Genomic DNA, 25,749 nt, shown 5'->3' with positions numbered 1-25,749 from the left:
ATGTAATTTTTGATTAGTAATATGCATTGTTAAGAACTTAATTTGGACAACTTTAAAGGTGATTTTCTCAGTATTTTGATTTTTTTGCACCCTCAGATTCCTGATTTTCAAATAGATGTATCTCGACCAAATATTGTCCTATCCTAACAAACCATATATGAATGGAAAGCTTATTTATTGAGCTTTCATATGATGTATACATCTCAGTTTTGTAAAATTTAACCTTATGACTGGTTTTGTGGTCCATGGTCACATGTTATAGTTAATTTCTGGACCAACTAATAAAATATTAATTTTGAATAGTTTAAAATGAATATTAATTACTAATAATTTAACGAAGATACCTTATGTCAAGCATTAAACAGTTTAAGCATCAATAGCTTTTAGATCAAAGTGGAATAAAAACATCAAAGTATAACGTTAATTTTTCACCTTAGTGCCTTGCCACCTTGAAAGTGCACATGACACTGTCTTGTAGGAAGCTCGCTAGATTTTGTGATACTTTCTCAGAAGTTCAGGTAAACTATCAGAATGCATTAAATCGCCTCTAAAGTGAAACGCCCCTTTAGAAACCTGTGCAGAACCCACCGCGGTCGAGACTCCAGCGAAGAGCCGCAGCTCTGCACTGACAGCAGCGTCGGAGACTTCCGCGGTCCGAGCGGAGTGGGCTGCAGACTGCATGGGGACAGGAGATTGCTCTGCGAGGAGAACGAGCCTCTGTCCCTCTCCAGGAACATCTCGGTACTCCCGACGTTACTGAACCCAGAATCCGACGGCAGAACCAGGATGGGTGGGACGTTAAGCAGCCCCAGTCTGGGGACAGAGAGGCTGGAGAAGGTCCCATCGCAACTCGCCGCAGCGGACAGTTCGCTCACAGTCGCGCCGATGTCAGAGCACTGAAACTCGGCATCGCTTGGGCCCGCTATGCTCACATTGTTCCGCACAGGCCGTCCATCCAAGGATATATTAGTAAGAAACAAAAGCGCGGCTTGCCTCCTCCGCGAGTCTTTACTTTTCCGCAGATGCTCTCTGTGCAGTTTACCAGTGCATTGGTTGAGTGTACTCTGCGTACTGCACGCAGCAGCCGCCATTCTCAAGTAAACTGTCCGCTGATGCTCAGTTCTGTTTCTACCCCGGCGCGACTCGCCCGGACACGCCCACTCGTTCCTGATTGGCTTAGAGTACAGGATTTTAGTAAATAGATAGAGCGTGCGCGGATTTAATTGGCTGATGAGTCATAAAGCTTTTGAAATAATTTTACAGGCGCGCTCTGACAACAGAGAGAGAAAATAAAGGACTGTAGATGCAGTTTCTGCTGCTTTGTTATTATATATATATATATATAAATATTTCAGAGATTAAAAAGCAAAGTCTATATCTAAGCTTTAAATAACTAATTTTAAAGTAGCAAATAAACGTGTCTTTTCGACCCACAATTTAGGTAGGCCTATGTATCTGAACGTTTTACTTTATTACATATTACAGTGTTTTACTATTATGAACAGTTTAAGGGATAGTTCACCCAAAAAATGAAAATTCTGTCATCAATTACTCACCCTCTCATGTGGTTCCAAACTAAGACCTTCGTTCATCTTCGGAACACAAATCAAGATGTTTTTGTTGAAATCCGAACTTTATTAAACAACTATTCTCAATTCTTCTTACAGTTGCTATCAAAATTTTTCAACCCCCCAGAGACTGCAGTGCTTTGCAAATACAAGATTTTGTATATAGGCCTATCACTTTTAATATAACTGATTACTGTCATATTAAAAGTGATAATGTCAATATATAATGTAATATTTTTGAGTTTTAGGATTTTTTAATAACACAGATATGTCTTAATTATTCAATCCCTATTCAACATTGGTGTTTTAGTCACTTAATTGTATGGTGGAGAACAAAATGGTCTTAAAACACAATTAAACCTTTAGAAACTCCATTAGAAAACAGAATGAGCTTGAGCTGTTACACATACATACAGTTAGCCAATGCATGTGCTGAAGTTTGAGTAGCTAATTCAACAAAGCTCTCATGAAAGCCATAGAGAGGCAACAGAGAAGAAATATTTTTTTAGAAAGTCTAAGGCTATATGAAGATTTCCAAGACATTAAAAGTTCCTAGAAACACAGCTGGCAGCCTTATTGTTTTTAGCTTAAAATGTGTTGTACCAGAAAAGAGTGTTGAACAAAAAATGTTTGAATAGAACAATTGAGGAAAAACCTACAATGTACAGCCAAAGACTTTCAAGATGACCCATAAAGGTGGAAAACATTTCAATGCAAAGTATAAGATAAATACAAGACAAGCATTTCTTGACCATGAAGAACATAAAACGCTGACACTAAAAATCATTTAGATAGACCTGTGGAGTTCTGGAAGAATGTTTTAAGAAGTGATTCGACCAAACTAGAACTTCTTGGATCCTTGGATCAGTGGTATGTCTGGTGTAAAAAAGGCAAAGCTTACAAGCAGAAGAACACCATCTCCATCATCAAACATTGAGGTGGAGCAGTCATGTTACAGAGGTGTTTTACTGTTGCAGGAAGTGAATATCATGACTGTTTGAAGGACATCATGGATTCTTTGAATTATCAGACCATTTTGACAAGAATTGTGACGCCTTTGGTGCAAAGACTGAAGCTAATGATCAATGGACTTTCCTGCAGGACAATCATCCCAAAGCATTCATCCAAATCTACTAATACTTGGTTTAGGGATCATAGAATGTTTTTGAGTGGCCTGTTCAGTATCAGATTTAATTCTCATTGAAAATATTTAATTGAATTTGAAAGCAGATGTAAAGTGAAAACCAAAGATTTTCAGTGATCTGAAAGCTTTCTCAGCAGAGGAATGTGCCAAGATTGCAGTAGAGAGGTGACAGAAGCTTCTAAGCACTTCCAAACAGCGTTTATTTGTGGTTTTCAAGAATATAAGATTCTGCAAATTTGACTTTTGTGGGTTGAATATTTTTTAACATGAGCCAATTTGATTTGTTTTCAGAATGCATCAACTTATGTCTCAAAATTACTCTAATGTGTATGAATAAACTTCCTCTAATAGTGTACTGATGTCTTTGTTGAATTGTTTTCACAAAATTTTGTTCTCTACAGCAAAATGTCTTGCAGGTCAAGGGGGTTGAATAATTTTGATTGCAACTGCAAGTGCAGATAAAAGCATGCACATGCGTCGTGGTCCTCTTCTAAATGGCACTATAGGGTGACGCGGAGGAGAAGAATTGTTGAATAAATTTCTTATTTAATTTTTTTTTTTGCATACAAAAAGTGTTCTCGTAGCTTCATAAAATTACGGTTGAACTACTGATGTCACATGGACTATTTTCAATGTTCTTGGTACCTTTCTGAACCTTGAACGTGGTAGGACCCTTAGTGTCTATGCAGGGTCAGAAAGCTTTTGGATATTATCAAAAATATCTTTGTGCTCTGTTCCGAAGACGAATGAAGGTCTTACGAGTTTGGAACAACGAGGGTGAGTAATTAATAACAGAATTTTCATTTTTGGGTGAACTAGTTCTTTAGTTATAAACAGTACTGTGAAGTCAGTTTGTTCGAATCAAGACTGTCAGTTAAAGTATAAATAATTTAATAATTATGCATGGGCTCTTCATCGTCTGACCTACTGAGTAAGATATTCCACAGAGGACCTCAGTTGGCCCTCCTCATCACAGAGCCTGGGACAAATGTTCCCTGTTGCCCCCCGCTGGCTTGAATGCTAAGATTATTTGGGTGTGAGAAGAGGTTTAACTTTAATCTAAACCCCGTCTGGCCCTGTTCTTCTGCTTGGTCCTATTACATAACAAACGTTTAGCCTGACAGATGTATGTGCCATTTTGATAACCCCCAACGCTGGGCGCAGTGCCCATCAACCTTCTGTGGCTGGCATAGATAAGAGGGAAGGGAAGGGCATTACACTCCAGCAAGGTGACAGTGTCACTGGAAAGAATGTCAAGGCCGAGTTTTTCATGAGTTATTCCCCCTACAGACGGCTGACCCTCCGGCTTCAGCAGATTACTGTGTAGTGTGCACTGGCTGGAAACAAACTCTTCATCATCGGCAATGTCGTCATTATTACATGATCGCTTCCTCTTTTTCCACTTCTATCCTTTTATGTCTAAGTGACCTTTTCTCCAAATAAAATGTCATTACTTATGTTCGTTCTGGCACTTCCTCACGGCACTGGTGCTCTTTTGTAAATCATTCACGCAAAACATGAGATAACCAAACTTGCATGCAAATAATACAAATGCAAATCAGATGCAAAAGGCACATTTTTCATCAGCAGCACTCAATGTGGCCCAATAAAGTGCACATATACTGTAAATGTGTAACTATTTGAGTTCGAACTATTTTACACTTCTACAACATGTATTTAATCAAAGAAATCTGTGACCTAAACCCTTTTCAAAAACTCTACAGTGCAACAGTTCAAAAATACAGTGGCTTATACAGTTAAAGTCAAAAGTTTACATACACCTAGCAAAATCTGCAATAAGTTAATTATTTTACCAAAATAGGAGGAGTCATACAAAATGCGTGTTATTTTTTATTTAGTACTGACCTGAATAAGATATTTCACATAAAAGACGTTACATACACTTGATTCTTAATACTGTGTTGTTACCTGAATGATCCACAGTTGTGTTGTGTTTGTTCCCTTGTTTGTCCTGAACAGTTAAACTGCCCACTGTTCTTCAGAAAAATCCTTCAGGTCCCACAAATTCTGTGGCTTTTCAGCATTTTTGTGTAACGCTCACTGATGCTTCAGAAGGAAACATGATGCACTAACTTTTTGAATTTGAAGATCAGTTTAAATTTAATTTATTTTGTCTTAACATGCAAGTATCTTCTGTAGCTTCTGAAAGGCAGTACTAAATGAAAAAAAAAAAGATATTTAGGCAAAATATGAAAAATGTACACATTTTAATTCTGTTCAAACATTTACACCCCTGGCTTTTAATAAATGCATTGTTTTTCCTTCTAAAACAACAGTGAGTGTTTGATCCTTCTGTAATAGTTCAATATGAGTTCCTCAGTTGTCGTCAGTGTGAAAAGATGGATTTCAAATTCATACAGTCATTGCTGGAAAGGGTCCAAATACACAAAAATGCTGAAAAACCACAGAATTTGTGGGACATGAAGGATTTTTCTGAAGAACAGCAGGCAGTTTAACTGTTCAGGACAAACAAGGGACTCATGAACAATTATCACTAAACAAAAAACATAGCTGTGGATCATTAAGGTAACAACACAGTACTAAGAATCAAGTGTATGTAACATTTGTATAAATTCAACAACTATTTTCTATATGTAAACGTCTTTTAAGTCAAATATCTTATTCAAGTCAGTACTAAATAAAAAATAACATGCATTTTGTATGATCCCTCTTATTTTGGTAAAACAATTAACATTTTGCAGATTCTGCAAGGTGTATGTAAACTTTTGACTTCAACTTTATATACATATATATATATACGTAAGTTCATTCTGTGCATTTCACAGATAATAGTCTTCCTCTTCTATGTCTCCGTTCCCCTCTTCAAAGCCCAAAGCCTCAATGTTGTGTGTGATGTCATCAATTCTGCGGTTAAAATCCTGGGAACCGGAAGGAAGAGTCCATCCGTCATAACCACGGACTGCTGTAGCAGATGTGCTGCTCATGCTTCGCTTGATCCGGCCAAAACTGTCGGTCAAAATCCCACCCTCTCGGATCCCAATGTCTTCCAGAAACGTCTCAAACACTCCTACATCCTTATCTGGAATAAAGGGCCTCATGCCTGGTCACATGGGAAAGGAAATACGTGAGAATGCACCACAGACAGCATTTTTACACAGCATGAATTATAATTGAGAATACTTTAAAATATTTACTAAGTATTGTTATTCGCATCAACAAGCAAACACTTTGACAAATAAAATCTTACATCATACTTTTATCCAGCAAGGACGCATTCAATTAATCAAAAGTGACGGCAAAGACATTTAAACCGCTTTTTCCTGTGTGAATGTGGCAGCATTCACATGTTTGTGATGAATTGTCTCCATTCAGCACTGCAGCTCTCCTCTAAAAATTCACACTAACAATACTGAATGGACTCAATAGTGAAAGCGAAGACAGTCTGACACTCTCCAGAGCAGTATCAAGCTGACTCAGCTTTTTGCTTGCGTGTCAGGTTAGATGAGTCCACGGCCAGCAGAGGTATAAGTGGCTCAGCGACTGTTATGTAATTGTGTCTCTGTTGCACACAATTGCTGTGAGTTGCTTTATCCTTTCCCAACTCGCTTCGGAAGTAACATCCTCAAGGTCTTTCTAATCAAGTTGGACAACTTAGTGTCGCAGTGGGAATTTACTGTACAAATTATTTAATGACTCACTATCTAAATATCTATTTGTGACAAATCTGGGAACACAGTTACAGAGTTATTTATAGTTGCGAATTGTGGTCATAGAGTTATTTATAGGCTGTATCATGTTTTTGTTCCCACAGCGGCTAGTGTTAGCACAGAGTTTTGTAATTTTGTAATTCTGTCACGCTGGGAAAGTGTGATGTTGTTGGAAAGGCTGTTGCACCATGACTGCTCCACTGAAAGCCAGGTGCTCATGAATATTCATTAGGCTTTATGTTACTCTAATCCCTCTAATGAGCTAATGATAGACAGCAATTACACAGACTCTGAATACAATGCCAAATCTGATAAATCACGACTTTTGAAATATGACTTTGGACTGCATAATGAAATAAACTCAATTGTACAAAGACACCCCTTGGGGATTCAAACAGGCACTCAAATTGCTCAAGAGAGGCAAACAGGGAGAAAGAAAGAGAGTCTAAGGTGACTTTTGTATTCTGTGTTGTGAGTTTCTCACCAAGCAGCAGGAATTTGCGTGAGTCTCCATAGAGCTGCAGCAGGTCAGTGCAGAACTGCTCTATTGGAGCACCGAGTCTGTATTCTCTCAGAAACAGAGCAAACTGCTGAATCTCCTGAGGCGTCAGCTTACTCCTCAACTAACCAAAGAGAACAGGACAAAAAAACAATATAACAGAGACAATAATATTACGGATAACTGCAGTGAATTGTTCACCCACAAATGAAAATTACACTGTCATTTACTCATCCTCATGTTATTTCAACCCCTTGTTTTTAGAACTTTTCATTAACAGGAACTGGCAGTATTGAGGTCATAACATGAGAAATCAAATTAGCCTTGATCTTTTGGCATATAAGAGGTTTACCATTAAAACATCCTGCAAGTTTCATAGTTTAAAACCTCCTCCTCGTTATAAACAAAGCATTTATTTAATCAAGCTCCAAAAATGAGGTGACGTCACCCGGACACAAACATTTGCATAAACACTGCCTCCAGTGCAAAATATCGATGAATAGTCATCTTCTCACCATGTAAGTAAATGCTTTTATAATGCTTTGTCTGGAAATGTCTGTTTTATTTTGATTATGTTGTCAAACCACTCGCATGCAATAGCGAGCGGGCACTGATACTGTTTTCTATGCAATGACGTCAGATAATCGTGACAGTGGCTGATTACTGAGAAACACCCTAAAGGACACGCCCCTTAAAACAGCTTGTTTCAGACAGAGGGTTAAAATAACCATGATTAATTTTGGGTATTCAAAAGTTTCAAGAACTGTATGAATGCAAAGCAAGTGTAATTTTAGTTTAAATCTTTTTTTTTTTCCTTTGATGTATTTGAATTTATATTAGAATTAGTATTTAGATTATTTTAATATATGTGACCCTGGACCACAAAGCCAGTCTTAAGTAGCACAGGTATATTTGTAGCAATAGCCAAAAATACACTGTATAGGTCAAAATTATAAATTTTTCTTTCTTTTGAAATCACTATAAGACCTTAAGTAAAGATCATGTTCCATGAAGATATTTTGTAAATTTCCTACCCTAAATATATCAAAACTTAATTTTTGATTAGTAATATGCACTAAGAACTTCATTTGGACAACTTTAAAGGTGATTTTCCTAATATTTAGACTTTTTTTACCCTCCGATTCCAGATTTACAGTTGTACCTCTGCCAAATATTGTCCTATTCTAACAGTCCATACATCAATGGAAAGCTTATTTATTCATTTGACCTTTATGACTGGTTTTGTGGTCCAGGGTCACATATTATTTATCATTTATTAATTTATGTGCCTTTAAGTCATCCTTCAGCCCCTGTGGAGGTTTTCTGTGGCCCTCTGCTGGGAACCACGTTATTAGGCAAAATGTTCACAATGCTTTATACACTAAATTTTATACAATAACGGTTCTTTATTGGCATCTATGGTTCCATGAAGAACCTTTATAATACAAAGCTTCTACAAAAAGCTTCTTTATAGTGGGAAAAGGTTTCTCCAATTTTAAATCTGTTTTCTTCAAGAAATTAATAGTTGTTTTAAGAACTATTATTTGGGGAACCCAAAATGGTTCATGGCACTGCTACTAAAACCCCCTTTTTGAGTTATTATTTTGGAATACATGTAAAATGCTCAATGAGATTCATACTTGGCTTTAATAAATAACATATTGCTTGCATGGTTAATGTAAAAATATTTTATTTTTTGTTCTAAAAATTTTATTTTTATTTAAATTTCAGTCTGTTCCTGACACAAAGCATCATATGGCTTCAAAAGACTCTAAAAATACAGTGTGTGTGTGTGCACATGTGTATGTATATACAGTATATACACATCAATGGTGTGCAGTGGTGTTCTAAAATGAGGAAGCAAAGTCCTAACAGTTTTTTTTAACCAAATAAAACTCACGTCCCAGTAACATTTTCTTGGTTAAACATTACTTACACAATCAGGAAAAGAGAGAGAGAGAGAAAATCAATTATTTTTTATATTTTTACATTAACAATGTAATCAATAATCTGCTTATTAAAGCCAACTATGAAGCATTTTACATTTATTCCAAAATAATAACTCAAGGCAGTAACAATTTAAACACTATATTTTATATGTGAACTTACGTTCAACTAGTTAAAGTTAACTTCAAACTATTTTTGAATATATCGGATTATCAGTCATCAAACTCTGTTAAATACTGGTCACAGACTCCTCTTACATTATTTTCCCCATTCATTCTCACCCCCCACCAAACCCACCACATGCTTTAGTGGGTCTGTTAAAACTCAATGGGCTCAGGCCTGCCTCCCTTGCCTCAGAGGAAATGCCCCTGATATACATACACAAAACAACATGAGGGTGAGTAAATGATGACAGAATTTTCATTTTTAGGAGAACTGTCCCTTAAATTACATCATTTTATGTGTGTAAGCATCTTACAATGATCATGTACTCCTGCAGACTGGCATTACAGGGCTCAGAGTCGCTGTGTGTGGAGGCCAGGCTTCGGTGTGACTCATGGCAGGAGAGAGATGAGCTCTCACTGTAGTTCTCACTATAATACGGATCAAATGCTTCCTGTGAACCATCACTGTGAGGAGAGATAACACACATGAAGTCAGATATGTCAGAGCTTAAAAGCTATTTTTAATGACACACCCCCGTTTCCTCACAAATGATTAAAATAGCTTCAAAAAAATGTGCCCTCCTGAAAAAATAACACTTGTCTCTCTGACAGCCCAAGGCTTTGAATGGCAAACATATCACACTGCAGCCAATCAAAAAAAGGGTGTGAATTTGGAATGGTTTGACCAAGCAACATCAGTATTTTTCAATTTCTCTTTAGTGCTGCAAAATTTACAACCTAAAAATGGATAAGAAAGTAATGATAATTGATAAAGACAGATTTCATGAATCATAATGCACAAACAGACACTCACTATGAACTGCAGCAGCTGAAGTCTGTGTCATAGCCATATGTCATGTCAGTAAGGCAGCTGTCACCTTGGACAAGTATTAATGGGAGAGAGAAAAACAACGTTATAAATTTGTGCTTTTCAAGTGGCAACTAAAGCTACACTGCAAAACATGCTGTTGATAAGTGCTGTCTAGACATGCATTAATAGTACAAATGCAAAATATATAAAGGTCAACGGTTTAGAATATATTTAAATGGGTTTCAGAAATCCTTTAATGTGCCACAAAGAGATGCTAAAAGGTGAAAACATTTTCTTTTTCTTATTTATATTTTTTCTGTTTTTATAATTAAGAGATCACAAGTATCATCATATTTGGAGGTCCTTGGATCAGTGATTTTTAACTGGGGTGGATTTATATATTTATATGGGACATATAAAGGGACATATAGTATACCCAACACAGTGCCAAAATGTCCTCAAAATCTTTCTAAACCTTTTTAAAATTCAATAATTCTATTTATTTTGTCATAATTACACAGTTAGAAAAATAATTATTTGATCCCCTGCTGATTTTGTACATGGCCCACTGACAAAGAAATAATATTTTAACAGTGAGAGACAGAATAACCAAAAAAAACCCAAAAAAAAAAAAAAAAAAAAAACGCATTTTGTAAAAGTTATAATTGATTTGCATAATGAGTGAAATAAGTATTTGATCTCCTGTCAATCAGCAAGATTTCTGGCTCCCATGTGTCTTTTATACAGGTCACGAGCTGAGATTAGGAGCATTCTGTTAAAGGTAGTGCTCCTAATCTCATCTTGTTACCTGTATAAAAGACACTTATCCCCAGAAGCAATCAATCAATCAGATTCCAAACTCCAAAGACCAAAAGAGCTGACAATCACTGTCGTTATCATGTCTACACTCTTAAAAATAAAGGTGCTTTAATAGGTTCTTCACAGCGATGCCATAGAAGAACCATTTTTGGTTCCACAAAAAAACATTCAGTCAAAGGTTCTTTAAAGAACCATCTATTTCTTACCTTTTTATAATCTGAAGAGCCTTCTTTCACCACAAAGAACCTTTTGTGAAATAGAAAGGTTCTTCAGATGACCATTTAGACAGAAAAGGTTCTTCTATGGCAGGGTAATTAGTTTTCACCGACTGTTAAATGAAATTTACGCCCATGGTTGTGATATTTGAATGATTCTGATACGTCGCCTTGTTGCATCGCATCTGGTTAGGACACGCGACAAGGCGGCCGCTGCAAATCATTTGAACTTCGTGTCAGTATGTCATAAATAGAACAAGGCATCGGCTTACTGTCAGGATTTGTCCTGTTGCATATGCCGGATCCAGTATAGGCAGCATCACTGATTATAATGGGTTCTAATGTATTTTGTCGCGTCGCACAGCGCCGCTGGCTGACAGGTTGTCAGGTGCTTTTGAATTCTCAGATTATTTGAAATTAGCGCGGGCCAAATATTTTTCTCTCACGGGCCGGCTGCCTATTGAGGAACCCTGTTCTATGGCATCATGTAGCACCTTTACTTTTAAGAGTATACACTGGATGCACGTTCACTTTACTGGTACAGTCCACGCACTTGAGTCTGTCATCAATAGGACAAATGGAGTGAAAGTATATTCGGTTTGACGCATTTGATTTAAACAGCTTGTTCGCATCTTTGAATAGATATCAGAAGGATTCCAGTGTAAGGAACAAGTATATAGTTTATTTTTAATGGCATCCCGGATCATGTCAAAGGATTGTTCGGACTTCGGAGCATGTTGTTTTGTAAACGAGGCACAGTGTTATTAAGAGTTCACAAAAAAACATTTGTTATAAGATGAAGCGGTACTAGATATGACTGCAGCTGCAGTCCAAGGATGTCAGGGACAAAATTGTAGACCTACACAAGGCTGGAATGGGCTACAAGACCATCGGCAAGCAGCTTGGTGAGACGGTGACAACAGTTGGCACGATTATTCGCAAATGGAAGAACCACAAGATAACTGACAATCTCCCTCAGTCTCTGGCTCCATGCAAGATTTCACCTTGTAGAGTTTCAATGATCATGAGAACGGTAAGGAATCAGCCCAGAACTACACGGGAGGATCTTGTCAATGATCTCAAGGCAGTTGGCACCATAGTCACCAAGAAAACAATTGGTAACACACTACGCCGTGAAGGACTGAAATCCTGCAAGGTCCCCCTGCTTAAGAAAGCACATGTACAGGCCCGTTTGAAGTTTGCCAATGAACATCAAAATGATTCAGAGGAGAACTGGGTGAAAGTGTTGTGGTCAGATGAGACCAAAATCGAGCTCTTTGGCATCAACTCAACTCGCAGGAATGCTGCCTATGACCCCAAGAACACCATCCCCACCATCAAACATGGAGGTGGAAACATTATGCTTTGGGGTTGTTTTTCTGCTAAGGCGACAGAACAACTGCACTGCATCAAAGGGACGATGGACGGGGCCATGTACCATCAGGGCCAGGGCATTGAAGCCAGCCACGGCATTGAAAATGGGTTGTGGATGGGTATGACCTAAAACAGATGTCCAAGGCAACACAGGAGTGGCTCAAAAAGAAGCACATTAAGGTCCTGGAGTGGCCTAGCCAGTCTCCAGACCTTAATCCCATAAAAAAATCTGTGGAGAGAACAGAAGGTGCAAATTGCCAAACATCAGCCTCGAAACCTTAATGACAGAGAGGATCTGCAAAGAGGGGTAAGACAAAATCCCTCCTGAGATGTGTGCAAACCTGGTGGCCAATTACAAGAAACATCTGACCGCTGTGATTGCCCACAAGGGTTTTTTTTAAGTCATGATTTGCAAAGGGGTCAAATACTTATTTCACTCATTAAAATGCAAATCAATTTGTAACTTTTTTTAAATGTGTTTTTCTGGATTTTTTGTCTCTGACTGTTTAAATAAATCTACCATTAAAATTACAGACTGATAATTTCTTTGTCAGTAGGCAAATGTACAAAATCAGCAGGGGATCAAAAAAAATTTTTTCCCCACACTGTACATGATAAAATCTCTATCATTTAGCTTTTGTTTTCCCCCCTGCTGTTACCAGATCAGAACAGACTTGTGATCTATTTTTAGGTCCCGACTCACCAGTTGGGAACCACTGTTTTAAGGACATTCAGCACTGTAGAGGGTGGCTACTGTGCACTGGCTTCTAAAGAACAATAGAGATGTCACTCACTTCTCTGTAGCCAATAGCGGTCAGGCATGGTGTAGTGATATCCTGCCCTGTCAACACATTCAATAGTCTGATGTCCATAGATGATCTGAAACATTTGACAGATGAGTGCGCAGTACTCCTCTGCAGCATCCTGTGTGTGATCAATATAAGAAGCAAATAAAAAAAAAGAAAATCAGTGAGTGTCCAGCCACATACATGTTTTGCATACTCTTTTTGCTTTTCTCTCTTACACAGACACACATTTTGCACACCCACAAAAGCAGACAGACTGTAATGTGGGTCAACACAATCCCATCCATATTAATGTCCGCAGGCACACACAGACGCGCAGATCACTGACACAGCATGCTCTTACATAAGTCTGTGCATTACATCACAGGGGAGTCTACTCTGAGCGCGCTGTTTACATCACAGCTGACACAACTCATCTCATCAGCATGGTTACTGCAGGAGCGCAGCTACAGCTCACTGTGAAGCATTCATATTCCTGAGGCTCACATCCAATGACTAAATTAGAACTTCCTCATTCATCACAATCATCTTAAATCTATACAGCACTAATAATTCATTTCTCCAAATACCACAACTATAAGGTTTGCATTGTCCATCCATTCCAGTATCCATTACATGAAATGCTGTTCATCCAGCCATAGTAATGGCTTTTATCGCTCAATTACTAATCCATTTATCCATCTCTTATTACAGCTTTAATCCACCCATCATCACTTATTAACCCTTTCATCCATCCATCCATCCATCCATTATTTATCAAACATTTTAACCACCCACCCTTCCATCCATCCATCCATCCATCCATCCATCCATCCACTTGAATAACATTTTTACTCGTCCCTCACTTATTAATCCATAAATCTATCATCCACCAATTAACTCTTTCATCCATCCACCCACTCATCTATCCATCCATCCATTAATCCAGCTAGCAATTTTAATGGATTTATAATCAATCCCTCATTAACCCATCTATCATCCATCCATCAATCCTTCACTTTTTAACCTTTTATCTGCCCTTCCATCCATCCATCCATCACTTATTAAGTCTTTGATTCATCATCAACCCATTAACCCTTTCATTTATCTTTCCATCAATTTTTCACTTGTTTACCCTTTTATCTGTCCTTCCTTTCATCCATCCATTAACCCTTTCATCCATCTATCTAGCTTGATTCATCCTTCCATCCATTCTTAACCCACCCAGCCTGCCATCCATCATCCATTCTTCATTTTTTAATCCTTTTATGTTTTTCCATCCATCCATCACTTATTTATCCATCCATTAACCCTTTATTTTAGCCATCCATTCATCCTTCACTTGTCAACCCTTTTATCTGTCCTGCCCTCCATCCATCCATTAACCCTTTCATATATCAACCCTCTGATTTATCATTCCATTCATTCTTTCCACCATCCGCCGAACCATGCTAATCTATTGCTTATTAATCCATTTCCATTCATCCATCTAACCATCCATCCATATTAAAGACTTTTTAACCCACCCACCCATCCATCCATCCATCCATCCATCCATCCAACCATCCTTCACTTCTTAACCCTTTTTTCTGTCCTTCCTTCCATCCATCCATTAACCCTATCATCTATCAACCCTCTGATTTATCAATCCTTTCATTCTTTCCTCCATCTGCTGCACCATGATCATCTAGTTCTTATTAATCCATTTCCATCCATCCATGCATATTAAAGGCTTTTTAACCCATTCATTTATTCATCCATCCATCCATCCATTTGAATGGCTGAATAACCTCACCCTGTTTTCCACAGCCAGTATGATGAGGTTGCAGTAGGCATCAGGGCATGGCATGGGCTCCGGAGGATTATGGTTTCTCCTCTCCCAGCTGCCATAAGACTTTCCCCTCTCCCAGCTCCCTGTGTAAGCTTGCCTGCGTTCCCAACTCCCACCTGGCGTGTGTTTCCGTTCCCAGCTTCCACCTGTTTTAGCTCCAGGCCCGTGCCTCTTTTCCCAGCTACCTCCCACCACCCCTCCACCTCCCCGACGCTCCCAGCTGCCCCCTACAGACCTCCGGTCCCAGCTTCCACTCATTGGCCGTTTCTCCCAGCTACCTCCACATGGCTTCCGGGTCTGTCTACGCTCCCAACTCCCGCTCACACGTTTCCTTTCAATGCTGTCACCACCACCACCACCACCACCTCCACCCCCTGTCCCACCTCCTCCACCCACACTGCCCTGTTTAGGCTCATGGCGGGATGAGAGCTTCCAGTCTACACCACAGATGGTGTGACGGCGCTCCATGGTGCCCCCTGCAGGCCTGGGGTCAGTGTTGCTTATAGTTTGTCTGCGGCTCTCCAAACCGGTGGGCCTGTTCTCCAGAGTATCAACAGCTAATACAGTGTCCACTTTCAGACCTGAGAACACAATTATTGAAGAGCATCTGTTTTTTTTTGTGTCTCAAACTTTGATATTATATTCCTATATTTATCTAATTGCCACAAATAAGCAAACTAGGGTAATTTAGAAATAAACATTGTGTATTGCATTGTGTTACAATAATAAAATTCACTAAAACAGAATAGATATTAACCAGGGCAAACTCTAGTATTTGACATATACGTTCTTCCTAACTTTACTGACCAGTTTTGAGCACAAGTAGGTGCAGTGCATCATCCCGCAAGTAGGAGGCAGCAGCTATTTCATGTGTGGGAATTCTCAGTAGCAATTTTTCATTGTCTCTCCAGGTAAGCAATAGACAACGAGCAGACAGGCTGAGAATGCAGTCTTGTTCCACACTGGTCTTCAGAGGCAAAACCTTCAGCTTCTACAGAGACAGAATATAAACAAGAAATAAGTAAAATAAGTAATGTATAGTTTTAAAATCGGTTATTGCTTAATTTTCCTCACGTTGATTTTAAACAAGAGTGTTCAAAGTTTTTTTTTTTTTTTTTACTGAACTACAGTGCCTTGAGAAAGTATTCATACCCCTTAATAATTCCTTTTCATGTTTTGTTATGTTGCTGCCTTATGTTAAACTGTTTTAAATTACTTTTTTTTCAACATCAATCTACACTCCACACACCATATTAACAAAGTAAAAACAGAATTGTCACAACTACATTGCATAAGTATTCATACCCGTAACTCAGTACTTAGCCGAAGCACATTTAAAGCCTCAAATATTTTTGGTATGATGTGACAAGCTTTGCACATCAACATTTGGCAATTATCTACAGTACCATTCTTCTCCTCACCTCTTCACCTCTCAAGCTCTTTCAGGTTGGACAGGGCAGACACACATTTTCAGGTTTCTCCAGAAATAAATATTTGATTAGGTTCAAGCCCAGACTCTTGCTGTGTGCTTAGGGTCACTGTCCTGTTGAAAGGTGAACATTCTGCCCATTCAGAGGCTCTGGACTGGGTTTTCATTAAGGCTCAATATTTTTGTGCATTGAGCTTTCCTTCTACTCTGAAAAACAGCCCCACAGCACACTTTATCACTGCAAAAAATGCTTTTCTAGCTTAGATTTTTTGTCTTGTTTCCAGCCAAAATATCTAAAAATTCTTGAATCAAGAAGGAATTTCTAGACAAGTAAAAATTATTTTCTTGTTTTAAGAAAAACAAGTCAAAATGAAGTGAGTTTTTGATTAGAACAAGCAAAATAATCTGCCAATGGGGTAAGAAAAAAAAAATCTTATTTCAAACAGAAAACACGATTATTTTGCTTACCCCATTGGCAGATAATTTTGCTTGTTTCAAGCAAAAATGCACTTAATTTTGACTTTTTTTTCTGAAAACAAGACAATAATTTTTACTCATCTAAAATATCCTTCTTGATTTAAGAATTTTTAGATATTTTGGCTGGAAACGACAAAAAATCTAAGCTAGAAAAGCATTTTTCACAGTGTACTTTTAGAATGGTACTCTGCAGGTGATGAGCAGTGCTTTACTTCAATCATGATGCTTGGAATTGAGGTTCATCAGACCAGAGAATCCTGTTTCTCACAGTCTGAGGGTCCTTTAGGTGCTTTTTGCAAATTCCAAGTGTGTCCCACGTGTCTTTACAGAGGAAAGGAGACTTGCACACTGCCATAAAGCCCAGATCGGTGGAGTATTGCATTGATGTTTGTCTTTCTGTAAGTTTCTCCTATCTGCATATATTATCATGGAGCTCAACTATAGTGACTATCAGATCCTTGGTCACCAGTCTAACCAAAGCCCTTCCCTTCCCCTTCTCTGGGAAGAGTCCTGGTTGTTTCAAACTTCCATTAATAGTAATGGAAACTACATGCTTCTGTGAACTCTTCCAAAGATGTGTGGCATCTACAAGCAATATGAATGCTCCTGAGTAAATTTCAACTGTCCCAGATAAGGGTATGAATACTTATGCAATAAAATAATTTAAGTTTTTATTTTTTTAAACTTGCAAAGATGTTAAAACCTGTTTTTTTTTTTTTTGCTTTGTCATTGTATGAAATGAAGACTGACATGGGGAAAAAAGTAATTTAAAGTAGTTTAACATAAGGCAGCAACATAACAAAATGTGAAAAAATGAAGGGGTACGAATACTTTCACAAGGCAAATCTTCTGGATCTAAAAATAACATTACAAAGACTCTCACCCTGGCTGTGTCCAGAAGCTGCAGCAGCTCATCTCTGCTCGATGGGTTCAGGGAACACGACACCCATGTCAAGTGTCCCAGGAACTGTTGGTAACATTCATAAAATTCAAATGGTGTTTCCATGTGAATGTGATCTGTTTGCTTAGTTTGTGTTTTCAGACTAACCTTGACTTCCTTCTCCACATAGTCGTAGATGAGTCTCTCTGGGTGGATGAGGTAGTCAGGTGGGTAGAGGGGGACTGTGTGAAGGGGTCTACGGTACACACTGCCTTTGTCCGCCTGCCGCCGGCTAGATTTAGAGAACACCAGACGCTTTACAAAGCCCTGAAAGAAGAGTTTGCATAAGAGAAAAAAATATTTAACGCAGTTTTGATGAGAAATTTTGCAGTAATGACAAGAAAAAAGCAATGCTGAGAAAAAAAGTCATAAACAATCATAATTATGAAATATAAACTCAAAATTTTAGAGAAAAGGGTCAGAATTGTGAGATTCTTGCAATTCTGAATATATATCTTGCAACTTTTTCTCAGAATTTAAAATTTTGTGTTGAAAGAGCAGGAATTGTTGAATAAAATTGTTATTTTTGTTTTCTTTGCGCACAAAAAGTATTCTCATAGCTTCATAAAATTAAGGTTGAATGACTGATGTCACATGGACTATTTTAAAGATGTTATTACTACCTTTCTAGGCCTTGAATGCAGTTGCATTGCTGTCTATGCAGGGTCAGAAAGCTCTCGGATTTCATCAAAAATATCTTAATTTGTGTTCCGAAGATAAACAAAGGTATAATGGGTTTGGAATGACATGAGGGTGAGTAATTAATGACAGAATTTTCATTTTTACATGAACTATCCCTTTAAAGTCACTTGCTTGATGTCAGATTTGTAAAAGCCGATTTAAATCTGCTTTTATGATGATGTAACACACACACATCAGCCTGCTGCTCAAACTGTGACATCAGCGAGACAGCTGTGAGATATGGAAGACAGATTAGAGACAACATACCCTACTGACAACCTGCTGATTTATACAGTGTGTGTGTGTAATGCGTTTAAGGAAAAGATTTCAAAATGTAAGGAATGTGTAAAGCTGTGCATCAATCACACATCATGTCACTGACGGTGTGTGCACTCACATCAGATGTGATCTAATGGGGCTTATCAGTCATCCTGACTGCTTTCTGGGTGTTAGTCTAAACACATTAAGAAAGGCGAATTTGAAACAATTAATCAACCGCGTCGGCATGACTCCATCATTAAACCTAACCACAACTATTACTATCTTCAGCTACAATGACTTCTAACCCCCCTACTGAAAAAAAATAATATAAGCAAATGCTTTGAAGATAATATGAAGCTATAATTGGCCTCTCATACTACGGTGTCCCATGGCTCAGAGGATTTACTGTTTAATTAGTGACCCAGAAATACAGCAGAAGCTTAAATATTTGTCATTCACGTTTTAAAGGTTTCAAAATCCACACATTTCTAATGTTATCCGTGCTGGATATGACACTGATGCTCTTGCAAGTGGCCTATAGTTATCTAAGAAATCCTTTGAGTGTTTGTTTGTGTTTGTCCTGTAGTCAGAGAGCTCCTGTCCCCTGAGACAGGGCTTTAAATGGAGGAGTGGTTTAGCATCGCAATCTCTGGAAAAAGTCTCAGAAGAATTGGTACCTCGCACTGCATATTGTCACAGAGTGTAAGAACCCTCTCTGGTACACATTATGATACCTTTGGGTAAAAAGAATGTTTTTTCTTCATTTAAAATGGAACACAGTAAATATATTTTTGAGTATTTTTGTTGCTTTAAGCAATTCACAATTTATAAAAAAGAAGAATGCCTAAATAACGAGTTTAAGTGTGTGATAGAAAATATAAGAGTAATTTCTGATATTATATATATGTGACCCTGGACCACAAAACCAGTCTTAAGTAAGATAAGTATATTTGTAGCAATAGCTAAAAAATCATTGTATGGGTCAAAATGATTGTTTTTTCTTTCATGCCAATAATCTTTAGGATATTAGGTAAAGATCAAGAGATTTAAGATATTTCGTAAATTTCCTGTCAAAAATATATAAAAACTTAATTTTTGTTTAGTAATAAGCATTTGGACAAGTTTAAAGGTGATTTTCTTAGTATTTAAATTTTTTTGCACCGTCATTTTCCAGATTTTCAAATAGTTGTATCTCAGCCAAATATTGTCCTATCCTAACAAACCATATATCAATGGAAAGCTTATTTAAATTATGTTAAAATTTAAAATTGACCTTTATGACTGGTTTTGTGTCAAAACCAGTCTTAAGTCGCTGGGGTATATTTGTAGCAATAGCCAAAAATACATTGCATGGGTCAAAATTTTTGATTTTTCTTTTATGCCAAAAATCATTAGGAAATTAAGTAAAGATCATGTTCCATGAAGATATTTTGTAAAATTCCTACTGTAAATATATCAAAATGTAATTTTTGATTTGTAAAATGCATTGTTAAGAACCTAATTCGGAGAACTTTAAAGGTGATTTTCTCAGTATTTTGATTTTTTTGCACCCTCAGATTCCTGATTTTCAAATAGATGTATCTCGGTCAAATATTGTTCTATCCTAACAAACTATGCATCAATAGAAAGCTTATTTATTGATTTATTGTAAAATTTTACCTTATGACTGGTTTTGTGGTCCTGGGTCACATATGATATTGAAGACTTGCGTAATGGCTGCTGAAAATTCAGCTTTGACATCACAGGAATAAATTACATTTTAAAATATATTTAAAATGGTTGAACATCTGTGTGGCGTAGTAGATAAAGATTACAGAAGTTACTGTAATCTTGACATAAATATTTTATTTGCATTATCAACAAACCCTAGACCTGTTATATGTTATATGTGACCCTGGAAAACAAAAACAGTCATAAGGGTCAGTTTTTTGAAACTGAGATTTATACATCACCTGAAAGCTGCATAAATAAGCTTCCTGTTGATGTAAGAAAAGGACAATATTTGGCCGATATACAACTATTTGAAAATATGAGAGGAATCTGAGAGTGCAAAAAAAAAAAAAAAATATTGAGAAAATCGTCTTTAAAGTTGTCCAAATAAAGTTCTCAGCAATGAATATTTCTAATCAAAAATTACGTTTTGATATATTTACGGTAGGAAATTTATAAAATATCTTCATGGAATCTTTATTTAATATCCTAATGATTTTTGGCATAAAAGAAAAATCGATCATTTTGACCAATACAATGTGTTGTTGGCTATCACTACAAATATACCAGTGCTCCTTATGACTGGTTTTGTGGTCCAGGGTCACATATATGTGGTACACACATGCAGTATACAGAGATGTAAACATAAGAGGTCACATGATCAGGTTCGCAGAGAATGCGACACGCTTCAAACACACATCTTTGAAATATTCCTAAATGTACTGTATATCTAACTAGTTTCGATGTAAAATGAGATAGAAGAACTTACCTTCTTGGCTCGCTTGGGCTCATAGTCCATATTGACCAGCCCGATGGCTAGCTGTATGCAAGAGTGTGTGTTTGTATGTGTGTCTCTGTGAAGGACAGGCCCAGTCTCCTCTCAGCCCTCTGGAGCCAGGCAGGACTGTGCAGGAAACACACTTCCTGCTGGACAGGAAACTCCACCAGAGACTCTGATCTAAAATCCCAAACACCTCCACACTCAAAGTACTGATAAGACATACTCATACAGTACACAAAATGGGGTCGTAAACACGCATGAACATAAAATAAGTGGACTAGTAAAATTAATGAGTTGACACTAAGCAGAAAGAGTATGTCAAAAACACCAAACACATTACACAACTAAATTACATAAACAGATTTATGAAGCAAAACAAAACAAATTTCATTAAATCACAAAGTCCCTTTGGCAATAACTAAAACACGACTTTAAATTTCCATAGTGTTTTTACGACGTGTCATTATTGTTGCTGCTAAAAAATGATCAATTATTGTCATGTTTAATTGGGCTGTACTAATCGGTCATACCAGGAAAAACATTTGGAGTACTATAGACTGAAAAAAGTTATAACAAATCAAGGAGAAGAGTGCCAAAGACTGCCTGAGGAACAAAAGGCATTTGTGGTTGGCCAAACTGAACCAGGATTTCCAGGACAAGAATCTTCACAACATTCGTGTTTGTTCTTTTCATTTCCGGTCAGGTAAGTGAAATATTAGGCTAATATCTTAAATACAGTTTGTACATATCTTTACCGCCTATTAACTTTAGTTTGTCAAAATATTGCACTCTTTCCTTCTTACTATGTCCTTCTCTATATGATTTAGCAGCTTCCACACGTTTTTTTCCCTTGGTTTGGACAGCATAAATTAGCAGAACAACGTAATCAGTAGTAGATCAACCGTGCAATCCATGCTGTTGTTTATATCTGAGTATCACCAAAATGGCCGCACATCCAGATAACTGACCAAATCCTGACTTAAGTGCAAATCCTCTATAGGCCTGAGATATCAACAAACGACTGCAAGTAGGAGTGACCATAAACATACAGTCTAAATAGTAAAATTAGCTACACTAGGCAAACATGTCAACAGTGTGAATGTACTTCACTATGACCAAAAACGAACTGTTGGGAAAATTATCCACAAATAATGCTTTTTTTCACTCAAAAACTGAGGTGTATAAGCCCTGTTGAAAAAAAGGTATGTTTTAGTCCTGGGATGGTGGTTTTAGCTGGTTTATGCTGGTCTTTTGCTGGTTAATGCAGGTCCTTAGCTGGTTAATGCTGGTCCTTAGCTGGTTAATGCTGGTCCTTAGCTGGTTAATGCTGGCCCTTAGCTGGTTAATGCTGGCCCTTAGCTGGTTTATGCTGGTCCTTAGCTGGTTAATGCTGATCCTTAGCTGGTTAATGCTGGTCCTTAGCTGGTTGATTCTGGCCCTTAGCTGGTTAATGCTGGTCCTTAGCAGGTTAATGCTGGCCCTTAGCTGGTTAATGCTGGTCCTTAGCTGGTTAATGCTGGTCCTTAGCTGGTTAATGCTGGCCCTTAGCTGGTTAATGCTGGCCCTTAGCTGGTTTATGCTGGTCCTTTGCTGGTTAATGCTGGCCCTTAGCTGGTTAATGCTGGCCCTTAGCTGGTTAATGCTGGTCCTTAGCTGGTTGATTCTGGCCCTTAGCTGGTTAATGCTGGCCCTTAGCTGGTTAATGCTGGCCCTTAGCTGGTTAATGCTGGTCCTTAGCTGGTTAATGCTGGCCCTTAGCTGGTTTATGCTGGTCCTTTGCTGGTTAATGCTGGCCCTTAGCTGGTTAATGCTGGCCCTTAGCTGGTTAATGCTGGCCCTTAGCTGGTTAATGCTGGCCCTTAGCTGGTTAATGCTGGCCCTTAGCTGGTTAATGCTGGCCCTTAGCTGGTTAATGCTGGTCCTTAGCTGGTTAATGCTGGCCCTTAGCTGGTTAATGCTGGCCCTTAGCTGGTTTATGCTGGTCCTTAGCTGGTTAATGCTGGCCCTTAGCTGGTTAATGCTGACCATTAGCTGGTTAATGCTGGTCCTTTGCTGGTTAATGCTGGCCCTTTGCTAGTTTATGCTGGCCCTTAGCTGGTTAATGCTGGCCCTTAGCTGGTTAATGCTGGCCCTTAGCTGGTTAATGCTGGTCCTTAGCTGGTTGATTCTGGCCCTTAGCTGGTTAATGCTGGCCCTGCTGGTCCTTAGCTGGTTAATGCTGGCCCTTAGCTGGTTAATGCTGACCATTAGCTGGTTAATGCTGGTCCTTTGCTGGTTAATGCTGGCCCTTTGCTAGTTTATGCTGGTCCTTAGCTGGTTAATGCTGGCCCTTAGCTGGTTAATGCTGGTCCTTAGCTGGTTAATGCTGGCCCTTTGCTGGTTAATGCTGCTCCTTAGCTGGTTAATGCTGGCCCTTAGCTGGTTAATGCTGGTCCTTAGCTGGTTAATGCTGGCCCTTTGCTGGTTAATGCTGGTCCTTTGCTGGTTAATGCTGGCCCTTAGCTGGTTAATGCTGGCCCTTAGCTGGTTAATGCTGGTCCTTAGCTGGTTAATGCTGGCCCTTTGCTGGTTAATGCTGGTCCTTTGCTGGTTAATGCTGGCCCTTTGCTGGTTAATGCTGGCCCTTTGCTGGTTAATGCTGGCCCTTTGCTAGTTTATGCTGGTCCTTAGCTGGTTAATGCTGGCCCTTAGCTGGTTAATGCTGGTCCTTAGCTGGTTAATGCTGGCCCTTTGCTGGTTAATGCTGCTCCTTAGCTGGTTAATGCTGGCCCTTAGCTGGTTAATGCTGGTCCTTAGCTGGTTAATGCTGGCCCTTTGCTGGTTAATGCTGGTCCTTTGCTGGTTAATGCTGGCCCTTTGCTGGTTAATGCTGGTCCTTTGCTGGTTAATGCTGGCCCTTTGCTAGTTTATGCTGGTCCTTAGCTGGTTAATGCTGGCCCTTAGCTGGTTAATGCTGGTCCTTAGCTGGTTAATGCTGGCCCTTTGCTGGTTAATGCTGCTCCTTAGCTGGTTAATGCTGGCCCTTAGCTGGTTAATGCTGGTCCTTAGCTGGTTAATGCTGGCCCTTTGCTGGTTAATGCTGGTCCTTTGCTGGTTAATGCTGGCCCTTAGCTGGTTAATGCTGGCCCTTAGCTGGTTAATGCTGGTCCTTAGCTGGTTAATGCTGGCCCTTTGCTGGTTAATGCTGGTCCTTTGCTGGTTAATGCTGGCCCTTTGCTGGTTAATGCTGCTCCTTAGCTGGTTAATGCTGGCCCTTAGCTGGTTAATGCTGGTCCTTAGCTGGTTAATGCTGGCCCTTTGCTGGTTAATGCTGGTCCTTTGCTGGTTAATGCTGGCCCTTTGCTGGTTTATGCTGGTCCTTTGCTGGTTAATGCTGGTCCTTAGCTGGTTAATGCTGGTCCTTAGCTGGTTAATGCTGGCCCTTTGCTGGTTAATGCTGGTCCTTTGCTGGTTTATGCTAGTCATGTTACTGGTCAAGGACCGGCATGAACCAGCAAAGGAACAGCATAAACCAGCAAAGGACCAGCATAAATCAGCAAAGGACCAGCATAAACCAGCTAAAACCAGCATCCCAGCACCAAAACATACCTAACCAGCATATGCTGTTTTTTTCAACAGGGAGCTGAGATCAATGAAGCAACTGCCCTGTCACTTACAAAATGGCTTACTGAAAGAAAACTGCTTTACAAAAAAGATTGAATCCATGACTTATGGATTCAACATAGCGTCATATAGCATAATTAAAAGATTTGCAAGCAAAGTCGGGTCATTTTTTGAGGTAAACAATGTTTTAGCAGAGCATACGAGTTAAGCTAGTATTGCATATGGAGCATTCCTTTAAAATAAAACTCCACATGCTTACATACACAAGGTATTCCGATATCCAATTCAGTTCTCTGGGTTTGAATTTGCCCTTACCCAGTGCAGTTCAATCGTGTCAATGTTACTCGCTTTTACTCAAATCATCCGCTGGGGGGCAGTATGAGCCAGCACTTTGTTTCAATGGGGAGTGGCACTTTTACGTGAGGCTACACGGTATGAGATGAGAATAGCGGATAGATAATCACCTGCAGAGAGACGGCATGCTCACACACTGTCCTGAGCTGTACAAAAACCCACGTTATATCCTTACATACTCTATACAGGAAAAGCGTTTATATTGTTTAAAATAATATTGCAGAGGTTCAAAATAATATTGCAGTTGTTCAAAGGTTTTACCTTGTCGAGATGCGAGAGTTGTCTTTTTGATCGTAGAATGTGCAAAAGTGCAGCATTCTCTACGCTCAGTGACATTTACTGAAGGAATGTGATGAAAACTTCACGATGAGGGCAAGCAGAATTGTTCTTAAAGTCATGCAGAGACGTGTAGTTTGTCAGAGACTCTGTGCTTGGATTGATTTGGATTGTTAAACAGCCCAGGGGAACATACTAGTAGCTCAGTTTAAGAAGGAACAGATCACATAAACCCAATGTCATACTGGGACAATAGCCAGATAGTCCCTGGAAATCAGTGGCAGATGATCTGGGCCATAGAAGACACTGAGAAGTAAGCAGTGTGCTTTTGTGTTTAAAGTCATTGTGCTATCAAAAGTGACCCTACATGCTTTCTTAATGCAATTTCTTA

General features: G+C 38.7%; 2 protein-coding genes across 2 annotated transcripts in view; both read right to left on the bottom strand.

The window, feature by feature from the left end:
* The window catches only part of cables2b (Cdk5 and Abl enzyme substrate 2b), a 35,430-nt gene extending 34,339 nt beyond the window's left edge, over positions 1–1,091 (bottom strand). Inside the window, exon 1 of the mRNA XM_073823372.1 lies at positions 589–1,091. Coding sequence (XP_073679473.1) covers positions 589–1,091 — 503 coding nt within the window. The remainder of the gene's footprint in view (positions 1–588) is intronic.
* A 1,803-nt stretch (positions 1,092–2,894) lies between these two features.
* ccm2l (CCM2 like scaffold protein) lies at positions 2,895–21,210 on the bottom strand. The gene is made up of 10 exons (XM_073823113.1): positions 21,114–21,210; positions 17,801–17,959; positions 17,636–17,719; positions 15,654–15,837; positions 14,811–15,427; positions 13,025–13,154; positions 9,826–9,889; positions 9,326–9,476; positions 6,886–7,024; positions 2,895–5,794 (listed from the first exon to the last, which is right to left on the bottom strand). The coding sequence occupies exons 1-10, from the start codon at positions 21,141–21,143 to the stop codon at positions 5,514–5,516; spliced, it is 1,839 nt and encodes a 612-aa protein (XP_073679214.1). The 5' UTR covers positions 21,144–21,210; the 3' UTR covers positions 2,895–5,513.
* Between the last annotated feature and the right edge of the window lie 4,539 nt (positions 21,211–25,749).

This window comes from Garra rufa, chromosome 18, assembly GCF_049309525.1.
Source record: "Garra rufa chromosome 18, GarRuf1.0, whole genome shotgun sequence".
NCBI lineage: Eukaryota > Metazoa > Chordata > Actinopteri > Cypriniformes > Cyprinidae > Garra > Garra rufa.
The sequence above is the reverse complement of the archived record's forward strand: the minus strand, read 5'-3'. Positions and strand labels throughout refer to the sequence as shown.

Coding starts and splice junctions, on each gene's coding strand:
- ccm2l (XM_073823113.1), bottom strand. CDS start 21,143: ATGGACTATGAGCCCAAGCGAGCCAAGAAG. Junction 17,960..21,113: donor AGCCCAAGCGAGCCAAGAAG/GTAAGTTCTTCT, acceptor CTCTTCTTTCAG/GGCTTTGTAAAGCGTCTGGT. Junction 17,720..17,800: donor ATGTGGAGAAGGAAGTCAAG/GTTAGTCTGAAA, acceptor TGTTACCAACAG/TTCCTGGGACACTTGACATG.